Here is a 20,677-nt window from a genome sequence, read left to right as displayed (position 1 = left end):
TTAAAATGAAAACAAAATTCTTAGTCTGCAGATAGAGCTTCCTTTTTGAGAATTCCTCAAAAAGATAAGTCCCCTATTGGGGAAAGCAATTTTTTTTTTTTTTTTTTTTTTACATTTTTACTTGTTGTGCTTGCTAGTACAATTTCTGAACGATAATGTTTTCCTAGGATATGCCTCATTCAGACCTGAAATGCCTTTGTGATGGTGGATGCTAAATCTTGCGCTGAATTCATATTCCAATTACGTTTTTCCTGCACGGAAGTCTCATCTTTCACTTATTTGGCCAACTTGAATTGGTTTTACTAATTAAAAAAAGAGAGAGAGAGAAATAAGGAGGCCACACTTCTGAATAAAAAAGGCAGCCATTACACAAATGTCTAAGCATTCGACAGGTTCAAGAAAGTCCATTCTGTATAAGAAGGAAAAGGGTGTGTGTGTGTGTGTGTGTGTGTGTGTGTGTGTGTGTGTGTGTGTGTGTGTGTGTGCATAGGGGGTGGGGTGTGTATGTATGTATGTGTATGTGTGTGTGTATATATATATATATATATATATATATATATATATATATATAATGTAGTGCCACAAGGAGTTGAGGGAGAGAGGGACCTCAGAAGGGGCACTAATGAGAGGAAAGTTGCACTTCTGTAACTTAGGCTTGAGGATGCCTCAACCAGTGAAGCAGTTAACCAGTCCCAATTGGTGGCTCCTGTTTTTCCTGTCAGTTTCTGGATGACGACTTTAGAGGGAGACAGAAGCTCTGTTGTTACAAGTAACCGGCCTCCATCTGGAGTCTGCACTGCATTCAGGGGGGAAAAAGAATGCAGTTACCTGACAACCCCCCTCCCCCCAGGCCTTTGGGGCCTTGTCAACTAAATCAGCAGAACATGATATATTGGTTAAAAAAAAGATTGGACTGAAAGTGGGTACCCCTCACAGGTCTCATTTTCTAGATAGACAGTGGGACACTATGTACCATCCACACCAGCATCTTCCACCGTCCACACCAGCATCTTCCAGGGGTACATCATTTCACTTTAACTTACCTTTGCATGACTTTGAGTGACAAAGGAGCTGTTTAATTAGTGGGCAGGTAGCATTGCAAAGCTACTCCTCACCAACTATTGCTGAACATGCTAAATAAGAAAAAACTCTCAACTTTAGATAATACTTAACCTATAATACTCGTATGTCCTTCCCTCTGTGGAGTAACTCAGTCAGAGAGGAAAGCATTTCTTCTGGGTCATTGCTGAAGGATGTTTCCTTTGTTGAAACACTATCCTTGATGACTTTGCATTTCAAATCGGAGCTGCGACAAATATCAGATACCAAAAGTTGTGTTTTATTGACACATTGATATACCGACTGTGATGCCCATGCACTGGCCCAGCAATGAAATAGCCTCAATCCTCACCACTAACACCAGTGAGGGACATCCATATAGGGAAAGGATATTAAATACACACACAGTAAAGTACAATTTCCCTTAAGAGCACACAGTGATCACAGTCAATTTAGGGCTGGTTTCTCCCTTTCTCTCCAGGTCCCCAGTAAGACTCCCCACTGGCACAGCTACAGGGTCCAGATCTCAGCCTAATGGGCAAGCTAAAACCTCCAGCACCCTCTCTGTCCAGTGCATCATGTTCCCTGCCCAAGTAGCTGACACACACGCACACACTTTGAGATGAGTGTTATATACAACCGTGCAGACACTCCTGGGGAAGGCTGGCACGGGTTCTCCATCTGTGCCCCTTTTCTGCCCAGTCTAAAAGGTAGTACCAGCTGCCACCACCCACTAATATCAGCTACTCAAAGGCCCTTCTGAAAGGGTGTCCAATTATTACTTTGCAATATTATTATCCAAATGGTAAGTGTGACTGAACAGTCGAGGCTTATTAGAGTGACTTGGTACAGTATCACTATGTACATGCAATGTACTGTAGAGCTTAAATTAACTCTGCATAAAACGGCAACAGTTGAAAGGTTTAAAAATATTTAGTAATAAATGATAAAAACACAAGACAATACTTCTTACTACACAGTGCTAGTCAAGAGTTCCGAGATAACAGAGAAATACTTAAAATAATACAGTAGCAAAAGTTCTGACATCACAGAAAAACTAGTGTAATCTTCATATTTCCTAGCTATATCGAACAGAAAACACAGTTCTAAAATAAACTTGCATACAGAGCAAGACAGTGCTGGTGATGTTGGATGTTCTGAAGACAAATGCTCTGAGATCTCTGATTCTCTCAATTTAAATTGATAACACAGAGCTGCTTCACATAACATCATTCTTCATACTTCTCTGGTGTTCCCAGGCTAACAGAAACTACATATACATTCTTTACACCTGGTCAGAAACCAGAGAAATAAAGGACCTTTATACATGCAATTTTTAACCATTAACTCTGGCCTCAAAACAATTGGCAGAATTCCTTCATCCAGACATATCGGCTCCGATTTTTTGACATCAAAGACTGTCATAAAATGCTTGACTTAGCTTTCTTACAGCAGAGTGCACTGTTACATTTTCACAGTTCAGTATTCAGTGCAGTCTTTTCACATTTAAGAGGACACGCCTGTGGCTTACATTAATATTTACAAATGGCAGAATTATCTACAAAATTCTATCTGGCTAGGCTGGCAGCCTTCACCTATCTTCACACTGACCTTAGAAATGGCCTTGCCTCCTCCCACACACTTCAGTCTGGGTTCTGGAAGAGCTGAAACTCAGAGGCACCTGTGGTCTAAAGGCAGTTCACAGTGCCTTTATGGCAGCTTCATTGGAGCCAGATTCTAAACTCCTGATCCCAGAAAGTTCTTATCTGCTGTTACCAGGCCCAACAGGCTTACCACTGTCTTTACAAAAATCTAGCCATAGACCTTGTTGTTAAACACAGGAAAGAGTACCCAGCTGGTTCCTAGTCCTAGCACTCTTAATGTTGGGGAGAAAAGGTTTCTGCACAGATATGGAAAGAAGGGTCAGTATTTGTTAAGGTTATAAATTGTTTGACCACATGGCCAAATACTTAGGCATAGTCTTTAAAACAGCTAGAGGACTTAAGTGAGAGTTGAGGATGAAACCCAAAGACTCAAATGGTGAGGCTTACCTAAATGACCCAGAAAGTGGGTGTAAACTGTGGCTAACATGATTGATGCAATATTGAGGGCAGTAGGTCTGGGGTTGATTATTGGGTAATAAGTTTGGCTGACATCAGAAAGAAAGTACTGTTTCTAACTTTCCAGACTGTAACTTTTTATTGAATCCTAGCAACATTAGCTATATTGTGATCCATATTTGATGTTTTAAGAACCTTTGTAGTATCGACAGCAACAATTTTTAAAGTCTTTCAGTCTTGGGATAAGGCAAAATATATAACCAACACCTTTTCCTTTCACCAACGTATTACGTCAGTGTTTGGGAACATCTTTTTTAATCGTTCTGGCATATATTCTGGTCAAACAGTTTATAACCCTAACACATACTGACCCTCCTATCTGATATTGTCAACATCCTGGCAGATAGATTCAGTGCAAACTTCACCTCCCTCTCACCTTCAAAAGGGCCCACAACAATACCGGAAAAGTATAGTGTCCCAGAAATCACAGAAGCACAGGTGAAAACAGCCCTTTCAAAAGCCAGAAACACAGCATCAATGGGGCCAGATGGTGTCCCAGGCTGTGTCTTGCACGAACTAACCCCCCCACCTAAACACGCTGTTCAACCTCAGCCTCTCCACAGGCTGCGTGCCCATAGAATGGCGCACAGCAACGGTTATTCCGCTCCGCAATGGGGGGACCACAACTGACCCTGGTAACTATCTCCCTATAAGCCTGACTAGCCTGGTCTGCAAGGCTATGGAGTGCATCATCATGGAACTCATTAACAAAGACATTGGGAACCTCCAAACACTTGACCCAACCCAGTTTGGCTTTGTTAAGGGCAGATCATGCCTACTAAACCTGGTTGACTTCTTTGAGACAGTCACCAAGGCCATAGAGAAGGGAAAGGTGGTTCACACAGCCTACCTTGCTCTTGCCAAGGCGTTCGACACCATTCCTCACTCTGGTATTCTAGAAAAACTCACCAGCCTGAACATAAACCCCTATGTCACAAGATGGGTTGCCAACTGGCTTACAGACAGAACTCACATGGTAAGAATATCTGGCTCCAGGTCCGGCTCTAAACCAGTCACAAGTGGTGTCCCACAAGGCTCGGTTCTGGGACCCCTACTGTTCGGCATATATTTCTCAGAAGTACAGGCAAACACAGGAGGACTATGGCTAACCAAGTTCACCGATGACTGCAAACTGGGAGCCATAATTGAATTTCCGGCTGACATGGACATCCTTTAAAAAGGTCTTACTGAGACAGACACCTGGTGTCAAAGTCATGGCCTCAAGCTAAATGCCAAAAAATGCATAGTCATCCCATTTGGGAAAAACAAAACACCCACGAATTACCACATAGGCGGCAGCCCCCTTAATACAGAAGAGGTAATAAGAGATCTGGGGACCCAGGTAGATAGTAATCTCTCCTTTGACAATCATATTGCCAAAATAGTTAGGAAATCCTATGTGGCCCCTCTAATTACTAAGCGGTTTGCATCTAGAAATAGAGGTTATAGTGCCCCTCTGCTCGTCACTCATCAGACCCATCATAGAGTACAATGCCCCATTTGGGATGTACCTCACAAGACACTTCCAACAGCTGGAAAGACCACAAAAGCACTTCACCAAGAGGATTACTGGCCTCAAACATATGTCCTATGCAGCCCGACTGAAAAAACTCCAGCTGTACTCAGTGGCATATCGCTTACTCGGAGGTGATCTCTGCCTGACTTACATAGCCATGTCCAACTCAGAATTGATGGACATGCTCCACCTAAAGAAATCCAAATCACTGCGAGCCACGTGCTCTAGTGAGCTAAACCTCCCCACAACAATAAATAGAACATGCTGGAGGGATAGATTCCTGTCACAGAGACTCCCCATGCTTTGGAACAAAATTCCTACCTACATTAGGCAGAGCCCCTCACTAACACTCTTCAAGAGAAACCTTGACGAGTGGATGGGTAACAGAAAATACACCCCGGGGATCACTTCATTGGCTCTGCTGGACAGATGATCAGTTAATTAATCAATGGGGTGGCGAAAGCCGACACACTCTGGCTAGGCTTATAAATGCCCTCGGGCAGATAGCCTAGTACCTACCTATGAACCTGTATAGAAGGTAATGCCATGCAAAAATTCTAAAATGTAATTTAGAAGCATATTGTGACATCCATCATATAGTTTCTCATTCTTAGTTATTGACACCTAGTAAATTAAGTATCTTGCATCGTCTGCTCCCAGTATATATACTACCTTATCTCCTCTTTCCAGTGGCATACTCCCTGCCTTCTGCTATAGCCACTTTATTCTTATGTGTTGTCATGACTTGAGTTTAACACATGTGAATTTCTCTTCTAGTTAATAGCCATTTCACATACTCTAATAGTGGCTTCATTATATGAAGGACAGATCTTCCAAGTCTTGGTATATTTCTCTTATACACTTTGTTTTATGTAAGCAACATGTGTAATTTTCCATCATAAAGTGTTTAACTTTACTGTAGATAACATCTTAAACTGCACTGTTTCATAGTAAAACTCTGGGTCTGATACATTCAGACCCACCCACACTTTATGCATTACTAATTTATTCCATGCTGCTGTTGGGTTACCTCCCCTTCATCTCTATAATATTCTTCAATTTTGAAAATGTTAAACATTTTTGTAGTAATTCAGGTGGAAAACTTGAAATGGGAAATGGGTGTAATAAAAAAAGGTTGCACAAAGAAATGCAACTCTTGGCACCCATTGTTCCCAGTTACAATACAATCTGCATCATCCCTTGATCTGTTTTTCAGTTTATCATAAGTTCTAGTAATGAATGCTTCTAAAGTACCCTCTAACTATAGTTAAGTATTTTATAGACTTATTTTCCAGAAGTACTCATATTTCTTCTCACTTCCTGAGAATACACATGCTTAATTGCCACTGTCTTATTTTTTGGGATTGTGGCATCTGCTCGATGTACAATTGTCTGAATCCTAATTGAGCAAAATCAGATCAGTGAACAGCAACATCTCCTCCAACATGAGGAAGTATCCCCTACAAAAAAAAAAAAAACACTTGTGGATCACGGTAGGTGGCATTCAACAATTTGATTTCACTCAGTCAGGGTGTAGACAAAGAACTGTCCATCAATAAATTGTCATGAACCCTTTTCATTTTCTTGATGTTAATCTTGACATGCCTCCAAACTTGTCAGGCTTGTAAAATAACTTCTTAATGTCTCCTTTTTGTTCAGTCTATTAAATCAATTCATGATCTACAAATAAAGATATTTTTAATTCTTTTCCCATTGTTATACATCCCTTTCGATCAAACATGTGCTTTTGCCAGTATGTACAAAGCATTCCTCACTCTGCTGCTATAGGCAAATGAACTCCTATTCCTGTTGTAACTTTCACTTTGGGTTAATTACAGACTGCTCTCATCAGGTCACTGAATTCTTTGGGAAACTCAGTGTCCCAATACAGTCAAGAAATTAACAAATAAAACTGTCAAATGGTGCTGTGCATCCAAGCTTATTATCATAAAGTGTTATCCCTCTTTTTGAACCCTCCTTATTAGTAATGCTGATTTTAGTAAGTTGTGTTTTTCTTTCTAGAAATTTGTGTTGATCACTGCCTTTTAACAGTCTTCACTGTCACTGTCGTAAATTGTTTGTAATTTAACACAGAAATGAGTCGATATGATGATGTCAATGTCAAAGCTTTTCCTTGTTTTGTTATTGCAGTTACAGCTGTGTAACTCCATGATTCTTACAGATACTTCTCTTGCATGACCTTATTAAATATTTCAGATAAGGTAGTCATGACTTCTCGTATTTTTCCCTTCTCGTTTTTTTCATACCACAGATTTTGCATGGTAGACCAGTACTCCTGGGGTGATTTCTTACAACCCTTCTTGCTAAATAACAAAGTCATTTCCTCTGTCATAGCTGGTGCCAGCTAACCCTCTGCATCAACAACTGGCCTGTTTAGGCTGTCCTAGATTTTGATGAAAATCATTTGATCCCTCCATTTAATCTGGGTTTGGTAATGGCCTCATGCATTATAATACAGCTTAAAGCATTCAGCAATGAACACTGGATCTCTGTTTTTTTTTTCCCTCATCAGTGTTGTTCTTTTTGTAATAGCTGTTTTTACATGCCTTGCCCTGTTCTGTCTTAATCTAAATGCTAAAGTTTTTAGATAGTTCAGCAAATTATGAAAATAATTCCATTTTAATGATTGCCATAAACCCCCATTTAGTATCAAATTTATTTTTTAAATCACTTATTTCCTCAGAAGTTCTCTTCTGCTGCTGCTGTTCTGATCCATTACTTTCTCAATTCCTTCTGTAATCTCTGAGCCCTTGCTTTGCCCTGCAAAGTGAATTCCATTTTTTAACAATTATCCAAATTCTGATTTTAAACTTGTACTATCTAAACACCAAGAACGATTGCCTGTTCCACTTTTAACATAACAAAAAAAGTAAGCTCTTGACAGCATTCCTTAAATGCCTACTTTAAGAAACTTGTTGGAAATCTACAGTGCCTTTCCAGCCATCCAGGTATACCTATGTAACCTTGCAGTGTAATCTGAAAGAGATATTGGATGAACTTTGATGTCCCTAACCCAAGTGTAAATCTTTTGTTGTTATCTGCATGCATTATCTGGAAATCTGTTGTGCTTTTCCAAGCATAAAGGTATACCTGTTTAGCCTTGTAATGTATACAACATAATCTCATCATCAGCTCCAATTTTTCACCCTCTCCCCATCAAACTTGCCTCAGGAAATGCCATCAAATGTAACTTCATATTACTAGGGAACAGGTCCTTCATACTTTCTCAAAGGTCAAGCATACTACATCATTGGGCCCAGACAGTATCCTAGGAAGCCTTCAGAATAGCATGAAACATGATCTGTTAGGCCCTCTGAAATTACTATTTAACTGTAGCCTGCAAACAGGCTTCATGTCTCATGAATGGAGAACAATAACAGTCATTCTTCTGCAGAAAAGTGGGTCATCTACAGACCCTGGAAACTACAAACCCGTAAGTCCTCACTAGTCTCATATGCAAAGCCATGGAAATGATCAACAGAGGACATAGGAAACCTCCGAACACTGTACCTAACCCAGTTTGGTTTCATCGAGGGCAGGTCATGTCTACTCAACCTGGTGGACTTTGAGAAAGTCACCAAAGCAATGGATGAGGACAGAATGGTTCACACTGCATACCTTGACCTGGCCAAAGCATTTGCCACAATGCCCCACTTTGGCATTGTTGACAAACTTAAGAGGTTAGGTACAAAACCTTATTACCTGGTTGGATAACCATCTTGGCTCACAGACAGTTCCCAGGAAGTTAGAATTGGGGAGTCCACCTGTATAAAGAGGCCAGTCAAGAGTGGAGTCCCTCAGGGATCTATCTTGGGACTGCTCCTTTTGGCATTTACTTATCTGAAGTCAAGGCCAATGTTAGTGGCCTCTGGCTGACAAAATTTGCAGATGATTGCAAATTAGGAGCTGTCATTGAATCACTCACCAACACAGATGTTCTCCAGGAAGTGCTGATGCAGAAACAATTGGTGCCAGAGCCATGAACTAAAACTAAATGCCAAGAAAGTCCTTCACCCCTGGTAACTATCATATTGACAACACAACCCTAAGAGCTGACCCAGTAGTCGAGGACATGGGGACACACAGTAATTTAAACTTTGACCATCATGTGTCTACAGTAGTGGGGAAATTATTCTATGGTGTGCAACTTATAAGCAAAGGTATGGCATCTAGGTCAGAGGAAGTTATTGTTCCACTATATTCGGCATTCATGAGACCTGTCATTGAGTACAGTGCCCCCTTTGCTATGTACATAACCGAGCATATCCAGTAATTGGAATGTCCACAGAGATTCTTCACTAAAAAAATACAGGGAGTAATAGCATGTCCTTTGCAGACCATCTCAAAGCCTTATCCTCTGTATTTTGCCTCCTACAGACTCTTGAGGGGAGATCTATGCCTGGCATACAAGGCATTGTCAGACCCCACTCTGATGGACCTCTTGCATATCTGCAAAACAAACAGCACCAGAATTACGCATTCTAAGATTAACCCTTGCCTGTGAAATAAATAGAACCTGCTGGAGAGATGGGTATGTATCCCAGAGACTATGCCTTCTCTGGAACAGGCTCCTTATCCATGTAAAGCAGAGTTCCTCCATAACCCAATTCAAGTACAACTTGAACATTTGGATGGGGAACAGGAAATTCATCCCTGATTTGGTACCTATGCCTCTAGTGGACTCAGGCAGCCTACAAATTATTCATCTCCCAGGCCCCTGCTTGTAAATGTTTCACCTCCCAAGCCTCTACTTACACTTATCAAGGGTACCAGAACTTGTCAAAGATTTAGGATACATGGCTAAGCTTAAAAATGCCCTTGTGGTTGCTAGCCTAGTATAACACCTACGAACCTATCTGAAATAGAGAGATTGGATAAACTTTGATGTACCAACCCGAGTGCAAGTGTTTTGTTGTTAGGTTTATTATATGTCCTTGGCCATGTACTAATCCTCCCAGACAGAAAAGTAGTAATTGTTTAATTTCTAATACTGATATCAAATCAGTTGCTTTTGTGTTGGCCATAGCATACCTCACCATTCTTGGAATATCTCATCCTGTCTCATTTCCATTGTAATTATAATACGTCAGTCCCCAATACAAGTCCTGTGTTTTTCTTCTTTTTTAGCTAGTTTGAGTCATGCACCCACTCTGTCTTTCTTGCTGAACAAGTGTTAATGAATTGAAAGTTAATTACTTCATGTGCAAAGTTGGACTTCACCTACAGAGTGATCTATATGACCATCTGCCCTTTATAGCACCATTATTGGAAGTGTATTATCTGTTATTATTTTGACTGTGCTGATACTGTATCAGGGTAGCTCACTTGAACATATGTGCCAGTGCTGGTTGTCTTGGCTGAAGCTGTACTGTGCCCTGGCAATTACGTTTGACACTGCCTTCCATCAAGTTATTCTTTGCGGATAGGTCTTCCTGGACCTGGTTGAAGGTGTTGTCCAAAGATTATACAAATAAGTATCATTGTAGAGGATCTGTATGGCAGTGCTTCTCCCTGGGCCTTTCTGCTTCTTTTAGCCCATCCCAATTCTCTAAATGTTAGAAGCTCCTAAGAATGAGAGTGACTCCTAACCATCTGTGAATCCAGCTTTTGCTATGGCTGTCCTGACCATAGTTGCTCAGAATTTTGACGTCGTCCAGACCAGCAGTCGAGAGTCCAGGTCTATCCATGGAGGAGAATTTCTGTTGTTAATCCCAATTTGGTGTGCCATCATTGAGTGCAGTAGGCTCTGAATGTTTTCATTTATGGCCACGTGTTCTGGCTGTTACTTCCACTTGCAAAGAGTTACACTTAGGAAGCAAACCATCTTTCAAGAGTTCTTGGAAAGGCCCTTTTGTCTAATCCTAAGATGAGCTGTAGCAGTTGTTTCCACTTGAGAATGAGGACAAAGGTTTTATTTCTATATCTTCCTAGTTCTGAAGAGGGGATTTCTGTCCATTTCCAGACCCCATTGATGTCAGTGAGCACATCTGTAAGTGAAGAGTAGTTCGTCACACTTGGAATATCTTCTGTGATGCACTATTTTTACCAGCTTACAAGTGGTATACAACCCCCTACCTGTTGGTTTGTCTCTCCCTGCTTGCTGCAGCAGAGCACTTTGCAGGCACTGATGATTTGTACTCCACTGTAGGGTGGAGTGGTCTTGATGGCTGTTTGGTTTTGGAGGCATGGAACCTGAAAGAGGGAGAGGTCAGTGGGGCAGTGTTTATTGCCCTGTAAGAGCTACTCCTGAAATGGTCAAATAGCCAGACCATGATGCCACTCCTAAACATGTAGTTGGAGTTGTGATTTTAACCCTCTGCAGAATGTTAATGAGTGTCTAACAGTTGACCATAGACAGACACATCACTCTTACTGAGACTCGCATCCTAGGGAAGTGAGCATGTACTAGAGTTCAGGATTTGGGAATCCTGTGTAGTTTGCCGTATGTTATTTATGTATTGTCCTTGTTGACTGCAAACGTCTGACTGGGCAATGCAAAACCCTTTTTCAACAGAGGCCTAGGAAGAAAAGCTCCACATGCATACATTAACAAACATGCTGGTATTACAAACAAATAACATTCAATAGTATTCATAGGTATGTATATAAATTAGAGCAGCAATCTTTAAGGAGGCAACAGATTCTTAGACAAGTTTTCTAAGTTGTGAAAGCTGGCGTTTCATGTTAAGTAGACTAAACAATAATAGAGTTGGTGGGTAAAGAGCAAAGCCAATTTTAGATGGTCAGTATTGGATACTTTATTATCAGAAGTAATAGAGTTGCTGAGTGATGAGAGAAGTTAAAAAAATCAGGAGCAGGCTGGGCTATGTCGCACCCAGTCTTTTGGGGAGGGGTTCCCTGGAGGTTGACATTGTTGCCATTTAGAAGTGTTACCCTCACCCTTGTCTGTCTGGTTCAGTGAGAGATGGTAGAATTGAAGAAACATTGTCTTGCCTGCATTGATTCCACACCTGATCACAAACTTTAGAGGAGAAAGTCTAAGGCTCAATCTTGTTATCCATTGGAAACCAAGAGGTAGGTAATTTTAGGGTCTCATTCCCCTGAGAATACAGTAAGCTGTCCAGGTGTAAACAAAAGACATTATCTGCAGTTGTAATTCCTGGTTTAGATTCATTGCTTTCGTAGAATGCTTTACGAGGTCTTTGAAGTAATTTAAACTGTCAGGAAGCCTTTCAGTCATCATACATACTCCACAAAGTGGCATAGATCTACCTTGTCTGGGAGAGAGATAGAGGGTTCTTTGGCATTTCAGCCGGACATGACCTGTCTCAGATGCTGTATGAGCTGTATGTGCTAGGTATTACTTATTTTACAGATTACATTTTGTAAACAACTCTTTGCATCAGGACCCTTTGGAGGGCAGAACTGTTGTCTAACATCAGCTAGTTAAGCAGCTGTTTGAGGTTCTTATTTTTTGTTCACCTTTTATGAACTTTTCTCTTCCTTGGTACCTCAGCATTCATGATTTTTATTTTATTTTTGGCCCCCAATCTTTACCCAGTGGCCAATTAGTTTCCTTTGCTTTCCTGGCATCTGTGGTGACTGGATAGAAGAAGCAAGAGACCGAGATCATGGGGTCAACATCTTGGGAAAATGAAGTTTTTATTTTTCCTGCCCTTTGTTTTCTGTTAACATTAGGGACATTAAGGGTGGCCATTGGCAGAACAAACTAGAAACTATGGAATTATTGAGGCAACTTAGGTTAAACACCACAGTAAGTCCTGGTATAAATGATCGTTGTTCCTTAATGCCGATTTTAAAATACAAATTTACAATTTTAAAATGATGTTTAGGGTATGTTTTTTAAGTTGAACAGAGAGAATTTAGTTGTGATGATGATATTAATTGTGTTAATGTTTTAATTATTGGGCGGAGTTGATTGAAATGTAGTTAAGTGATGGATTTAAACTTTTTGTATTTTGTTCTGATGAAGTCCTGACTTTTCATGGATGAAAGCACTTGATTGGATTTTTCTGATACCATTGGCTGTATAACATCATGTTTTGTTGTGACAACTGATTAAATTGCGTTATTTTTAATGGGTTGTACTCCTCAATTCATTATGAGGTTTGGTATTGTTTATTTGATTTTGGATTACCTTGTAGGCACACTGCTGGCCTTTATTTAGTGCAGAAGGTCCTGTTTCAGATCAGCTGAATAATCATGACTTTGTATGTATAATTTATGGGAAGTGCCTCATACCAGCTATATTTTAACTTGAGCTTAGCCTGGTCAACGTCTAAGTAAAAAGTGCATACTGTGTAAGTAAATTGCTACAGCGCAGAAGTATTCACAGAGTAGTATTTGATGTCCCGGTAGTGAGAGTTTAATCTGCTGTGATTGATAGTTAATGTTGAACTATACTATTTTGTAAGTTAAACTGGTGCATACTGTAATTAAATTCTGTGTGCAGCTGAAGTTGGAACTGAGTCTGAATATCAGCTTATTTGAGTTCTGGCTTATAGCAGATATTTTTGGATCTTATGAGTAGAAATGTAGGAACTTGTCCAGAACATATTAAGAAACAGAATTATATCCGTAGTTGTTTTTGTGTTGTCACATTTCTGTTTCATTATAATCCTGAAAGCATAGTTTACTACTAACATTTTTAATTTTTCTATTTCAGATGTTACAATGAATGTAAACAGGGCCACTGTAGTGGACCCCCTAGTTACTCCTGCATCTGTGACCTGGGCTGGAACTCTAACCTGTCTACTGTTAATGAGAGTGGTCTAGAGTGTGACATAGACTGTGGCTGCAACTTTCACAGCACTTGCAGTCAAGGACCAGGCATTTGTGACAGGTGTCAGGGTGAGTAACATACAATAACACAGTATTTTTCGAGTGTCAGTCAGTTTGTCAGTGCCTTGAGAACTGTACCAGGTGAGAGCTCATGTGAAAAGGTCTTTGCCTAACTTTGGTAGGTGAGAAAGTGACAGATGCTAAGACAGGCTAGGAGACTTTGAAATATTTTCATGCTATAGGCCACAACCAGATAGATGTGAGAAGTTAAACATTTTTTATACTTTTGTATGTGGAATTCCTTTTTGCCCCCTTTGTTTTGGCTCTGGGTATAAAAATATGTTGCCTATCTAGCACTTGTATGTAAGTTTCCAGTTATGACATTAAACCAAGGTCCCATTAGCGAGAGATTAGCAGCAACTTACCTTGCTGTAGAAGTTTTAATTATAGTTACTGACCGGAAAAAAAGAGTAGGAGCCGTTTCTGTTGACAAATTTCAGACCATACATACAGTAGACTTAAAATCTTATATGCAGTCAGATAGGTTAACAAAATAAAATGCCAAGGGGAGAAGACAAACAAGCAAAAAAGTAGGGTAATTTTTCTGATATCCTGGCTAAAATACCAAAAGTTTGTATGGATACCACATTGGTTTCCCATGAAAGAAGACCATAGTGACACTAATTACTGCAGATTGTAACTGGACCTCTAGCAAGTCAATTTATTTTCTTTGCACTATAGCATATTGGTTGTTGAACTCTTAACTGTCAGCTTCCTTAGTTTTTGTTGAGTATGTAGTCATTGAGGTACCATGTGGTTGTTCATCATCCAAAGCTGAACTTCCAAGTCAGCTTTTTTCCAAGGAAATCACTGCTAGTATGCTTTAGAAGTTTGAAGCAGCAATGATTTATTTTTATTTTATTTTTTTTAATGAGTTTTTCTTTTCCCTGTAATTGTGCAGCTTTGGAGTTAGTATATTTGAGTAGGGTGGGGTATATTCCCCTTGCTAAAAAAGTTTTTATAATATGTCTGAATTGAAGATTCAGTTGGTTCTTTTTATGTGTTTGAACCTTCATGTGGTTGTAACTCAGGTGAAGCCCATATGTTTCTTTTCTTGTCTTTTTTTCTTTCACGTCTTTATTTAGTCTTGAGTTTAAGCAGTTACATAGGTACACATGTATTAATAGAAAAGAAAAACAAAACTATGGTAACATTTTTCATTATTTCCATAAATATGTATGTTCTCATTTTAACAATTACATCAACATTACATAAATTGCTCAGTTCTTGTCATGCCTTAAGCCTCGCTCATAACTCCTCTTGAACATTATTCTTGTATGTATTGTTCCCACAAATTCCATTTATTTCTGTGTAATTTGTTCCTTCCTTTTCTGTCTCAGTTTCTTTTATCTTCTTTGCAGTATTCAGAATTTGAATTACAACTGATTTAGGTTCTGATTTCCATTTTGTAGCAATTGCTTTCTGGTAGATAGTAATATTAAACTTAAGAAAGGATTATTTAAGTACAAAATCCTTTGTCCCAGCTCAGAATCATTTCCTGACTTCAAAGATGACTGCACATTGATCAACAGGCTGATTAAGGGATTTCCCAGTGTTTAAAAGAAACACTGTAAAAAGCCAGGAAAACTATTAATTTGGGTAAAGTTTGGTCACTGCTAATCCCTGCACTGTGTGTTTATCACCAAAGAATAATTTTGGAGATGGTATAAAAAAAAGTCTGCAAAAGGCAAAGAAAAAAACATTCTGGTAGAGAAGATTCTTGCATCTGTTAAGCAAAAAAACAGTTCATGTTTCGGCTTTGGTATCAAGAGATGTCTTCCTGTAATTTGGATCGGGGCATATCAGATGTACTCACATATTTTAAAGTAAAATAACGAAAGGCTAGAAAAAATTGAAGAAGCTTTAACTTGTTCAGAAGCGCCAGTAAAACTGCAAAAATCAAAGGCTGAAATGGAAAAAAAAAAAAAAAACTGAGGCCGAGTATGAGGCTTCTCAGGGAGAACTGTTTTAAAAGCTAGTGGTGTTAGAAGACAGAGATCACAGGAGAGCCTGAGATTTTCTGCTGTACCAGAGATACTAGATAGAACAAACTGTGTTAATTTTATGACTGTACAGATAGATGATCAACTGGGGCAGTGTTCCATAGCAGGATTTGTTAATTGAAGGGGTACATTGTGTGACTGCTCCATATTTGTTCATGAGAAAGCAGCCAAGGTCTGTATTCCTAAAGATGCAGTCATAACAGCAGAAAGAGTTGCTTCTGACAAAATTGTGGCAGAAAGGAAAAGTATTAAAAACTGGAGACAGCAGTACGCTTGTGGAAAATGATTATACACTAGGCAGAAGAGAAACAGGTTTATCCTGACAATCAGATAATGTCGAGAGGCAGATGTGAAATTTAAGTTGCTGTAGTCAGATTTCTTTAGTATATTTTTTCTTGGGGATCAGAGACCTTTTTGGATGTAGAACAGGGTAAAGAAGAAATGAAGCTTACTCAGCAAACAGAAGGGGCAACTGTTCTCATTTTTCTAACATCAGCAAAGTCCTTTGAAAGACTATACCAGTGAAACCTTTTCCATTATTCCAAGGAAAATACATGAACAATGAAAAAAGCATAGGAGTTGACTAAATAAATCAGGAGTACCTAGGACTTGAACCAGACACTAGTGTTCTGAGATGGAGAATCAGGAAGACCAGCAACAAAATTTGCCGACATTTCTTTTTTTACCTATTGTTTTTTTTAAAAAACACTTTTATTAAATGCTTACATTGCAGGCAGTGGCTTAGGCACATGCACAGTAACAGAAAACAAAATAAATCATACCAAACATTTTTCATTTTCATGCATCATACAGTTACTTGCTCCAACATAACTTTAGTTGCTCAATCCCTGCCTCCTCTTAAGTGTCACTTCTCCTAAGCATTATTCTGCATGTATTCTCACAAATTCCATTTATTTCTATATAATTTGCTTCTTCCTTTTTCTACAGGTCCCACCTCTAGTGCTCTCATCTCCTCCTTTTACAATATTCAAGACTTCAGTTACATTTGGTTTATATTTAAATTTTCCATTTTGTAGGTAGTACTGTTTCAGCAGCTAATAGCATTACATTTAGCAAGGTCTAAATTCAGATTCTAAGTAATAGCTCAAAAGAATCATTTCCTTAGTTACAGGCATTTGCTTCCCCAACCTTTCCTGAATAGTATTCTGTAGGGAATTTTTGCCACCACTTTATATTTTGAAACACATCTTCCCACCTGCCTTTTTCTTCCCCATCACACCTCAAGCATTTGCTGTCAACGTGAGGAAGAATTCTCTGAAGTCTGCTTGGGGTATTGAATACCCCTGCAAACACTTCCAAGCAAAAATCTTAGACCTTATGAACTTTGTTGCATACCTTTGAGACATACAGATGACTTTCTATTGTTGTTTGTATATCGCCTTTCTATTCTCTCTCTCTCTCCAACCTTTTTTTTAACATTCTCTGATTGACTCTTATAATTGTGCAATATTTAGTGTGTCCTGCTTACTTATCCCTTTTTTAATAACGGCTTCTGTTCTAGACTCTGTTAAAGTCTCTACCACAGCTGGTCTTTCACTTAACACCTCTCTATCCATTTTTCTTTTCTGTTATCAGTCACTGCAGGGAACTCTGTCTCCAACCTGCAGTCCATACGTCTGCTTGGTTTCATCCCACTATGTTATTTTTCTGTCTGTATATATCTGCTCCCAGTACCTTGGTTTCTTTGCTAATTTTCTTCAGAAAGTTCCAGTCCCCTGTTACTTATTTTATATAGCCCTGCTTGCAGTTATCCCTATTAGCAAAATCTCCTTTCCCCATTCCTGTGTTGATTTAATTATTCAAATCATTTCTGCTGCTTTATGAATATAATATGCATGGTTGTTGCTCTTCTCCTTAAGGACCTGTATCCAAAATCCTACTCCTGCCTTATTTCTTAATTCTCTCCCACAACATATTTTGACATCACCACTTTCCACTTGATTGATATACTTGTCCTTTTTTTTTTTTTTAAATCAAACATCTTAAATTATCATGTATGACATAGGCCATGTTACATTTATGTAAATGATAAATAAACCATAGTAACAGTCTCAGTAGCAAACATTATACATTCTAAATGGTGCGACACAACTGTAGCTGCAAACATTATGCCTCATTTTTAACATATTCAGTCATTGCTAGTCAACAATTTCATAGCTCATTCAAATCTTGCCTTCTTTTAAATCTCGTTCCTCCTCTGCATGTATTGATCCCACAGTTCCCATTTTTCCCCATGTAATATTCTCCGGCCCTCTTCTAAAGATCCCAGTTCCAGTTGTTTTAACTCTGTTACCATCTTCACTACTTCTAGTAAAGTTGGTTTAGACTTTGATTTCCATTTTCTAGTCATTGCTTTTTTGGCAGCCATCATAATTAGACTCAGCAAAGCCTTATTATGTCTAGACAATTCAGAGTTTGTATCATAGCTCAAAAAATAACTTCCCTAGTCATTCCAACTTGCTCACCTAGCATGTCCGACAGAGCAGTCTGCAGGGAATCTTTAACGTTTACCAGCTCATTACACTCCCAGAAAATACGTTCCCAGTTACCCCTTTCTTCCCTCTCACACCTCCAGCATTTGCTGTCTATCTGAGGAAAAATTATTTGAAGTCTGCTTGGGGTATAAAAATACCGAGGCAAGATCCGAAATCTTCTAAATTTTGTTGCATATTTGGGAGACATACATATATCCCCCATTGTTTCTTTGTGAATTCCTTATCTAAGTTCTCTTTAGAGTCCTTCCTAACCTCCTGTGATTGATTCTTTTAGTTATCATGCAATATTTGTATGCTGTGCTAAGTATTCCTTTCTTTATGGCAACTTCTGTTCTAGATTCTACTAAAAACTCTTCCAGTGCTGGTCTTTCGTTTAGGACCCCCTATTTCTTTCTCTCTGCCTATACTTTGATATCAGTCCTTGGTATAGAAGGCAGTCTTTAACCTGCAGTCCAAATAAGCTCTTGGCATCTTTTCATTGTACTACCTTTCCATTTCTAGTTATTTGCTCCCAGTACCTTGATTCGTTTGCCAGTTTTCTCCAGTGTATTCCCACCCCCTCTTGCCTATTGTCTGTATCCCTAATTGTAGTCATCCATATTGTCAGAATCTCCTTTCTCCATTCCCATGTTTACTTAGTTCTTGGAAGACCTTCTGCTACTTTATGAATATAATGTTCTGTATGATTATTGTTCTCCTTAAAAGTCTGCATCCCAAATCTCAGTCGATCCCTGTTACTTGAGCTTACCCCCCCTTTTCATCATCTCTTTCCATTTTGAATTATAGTTTTCTGTTTGTGCTATATGTAGGAATCTTAACTTTGTCACTCTGAAATGCCCCTTCAAAGCGGGTAATCCCAATTCACCCTATTCTGTTAGAAGAATAAGCTTATCCCACTTGACTCTTGTTACCTTCCCTTCACAGATAAAAACCTTCAGCTTGTTATTAATTGATATCCACAACGTTTTCTCTGGTTGATAATATGCCTGACCAGTGTAAAGGGACTAAACACATTCTGTTTGTATCATACTATCAATACCCATATAACAGAGTGTCCATTTTCTCAGTTTTTGTATTATCTTTTGTTTAGTCTCTTCCCACATATCCTTAGCTGATACACCAGTATAATTTTTAATCCATACTCCTAAATACTTTTTATCATGTCCCCGTAAATATGGATATTGCTGAACCAGTTCGTATGTGGGTATATAATTTACCACTATTGCTTTATTTACTTTGTATCCCAAAAAGATTTTAAACTGTCTCAATATGTTCCACAGCACTGTAATGTCTCCCTAATTTTCTGAGATATAAAATAACGTCATCTGTAAATAGAGCCAGCTTTTCTTGATGACCATACCAATTGTATCCCTTATTTTCTTTGCCAGTGGTTCTAAATGTAATGTAAATAATGGGAGAGAGGACACCCCTGCCTGGTTCCTCTGCTCAAGCAGAGATTATCAGAGAGGACCCAACCCACTTTAATTTTCACCTCTGATACTTCATATATCATCCTAATCAACCTTATAATTTTAACAGGAATGCAAATGCTTCCATTGCTCTGCACATAAGATCCCAGCGTACTCTGTCAAATGCTTTCTCTGCATTGAGACCCACCAGCAACAGTGGTATTTACTTGCATTCTGCTTTGGACCATCACTGTTCTGTTTATGTTGTCAAATGTTTGCCTGTCCTCCACAAAACCACATTGATCCAGGTCTATCAGTTTTGCCATTCTTTTAGCCATTATAGACAAACACTTTATAACCGTGATTTAGTATTTAGATGGGTCTGTATTAAGCTGAATCTGATGGATCTTTGCCTCCTTTGGGTAGTACATCTGTTACCGCTTTCTTCCAAGTTGTTGGTATTTCTCCTCCTCTTATAATACTGTTAAAACCTTCCAGATCTTCATCACTTTTTTCCCTCCTAGCTTCCAAACTTCCACAGGAATACCATCTAATCCTGGGAACTTTCCTGTAGATTAGTTATACATCACCATTTTTATCTCATCTCTTCCTAACTGTTGGTAATTGAGTCTCCTGTCTCTGTAGCCTTGGCATATTTAATTCTTCCGTAAACATTTCCATTTGTACATTTTCTTTGATTTCCATATTTCTCTGCTTTATACAGACTTTCATAGAATTTCCAACATATTTCTCATACTTCTACAGGAGCCCTAGTTATCTTCCTTGTAACAGGCTCTTTAAGCTTGGTGACAGCCCTTTTTACTTTGTTGTCTGAGTCGTCGTGTTAAAAGCTTTTGTGCTCTAGAGTTATCAAAAAACAGTTGCTTAACAGCAGTTTTTCTAAACTCATGCATATTATCAAGGTGTAGTACCTTATTTTCTGTTTAGCATTCTGTAGTTGCTACTCTTCTTGCTCCATCAGATTCCCCCTATTTTGCAATACTTTAATATTTGTCATTCCCTCTAAATAAATCTAGTTACTTCTTAACCACATCTCCCTTTATTTCCACCCTGTTTTTAAATTCCATTTTAATTTTATCTCATTCCCTAGCTATAATTTCAGAAGAAGTTAATATCTCTAATAGCTCCTGAATAATTTCCACTACCCATTCCTTAACATATTATTACTATTAGAGTTCCTCTTGCAATT

General features: G+C 38.9%; 1 protein-coding gene across 1 annotated transcript in view; it reads left to right on the top strand.

Moving 5' to 3' along the window:
• The window catches only part of MEGF8 (multiple EGF like domains 8), a 1,779,602-nt gene that overhangs the window by 574,663 nt on the left and 1,184,262 nt on the right, over positions 1 to 20,677 (top strand). Inside the window, exon 19 of the mRNA XM_044079419.1 lies at positions 13,364 to 13,548. Within this exon, the coding sequence (XP_043935354.1) occupies positions 13,364 to 13,548 (185 nt within the window). The remainder of the gene's footprint in view (positions 1 to 13,363; positions 13,549 to 20,677) is intronic.

Source organism: Protopterus annectens, chromosome 8.part0 (assembly GCF_019279795.1).
Source record: "Protopterus annectens isolate FY-2018-M chromosome 8.part0, PAN1.0, whole genome shotgun sequence".
In the NCBI taxonomy this organism is placed as follows: domain Eukaryota; kingdom Metazoa; phylum Chordata; order Ceratodontiformes; family Protopteridae; genus Protopterus; species Protopterus annectens.
This window is presented reverse-complemented; position numbering and strand designations above follow the sequence as displayed.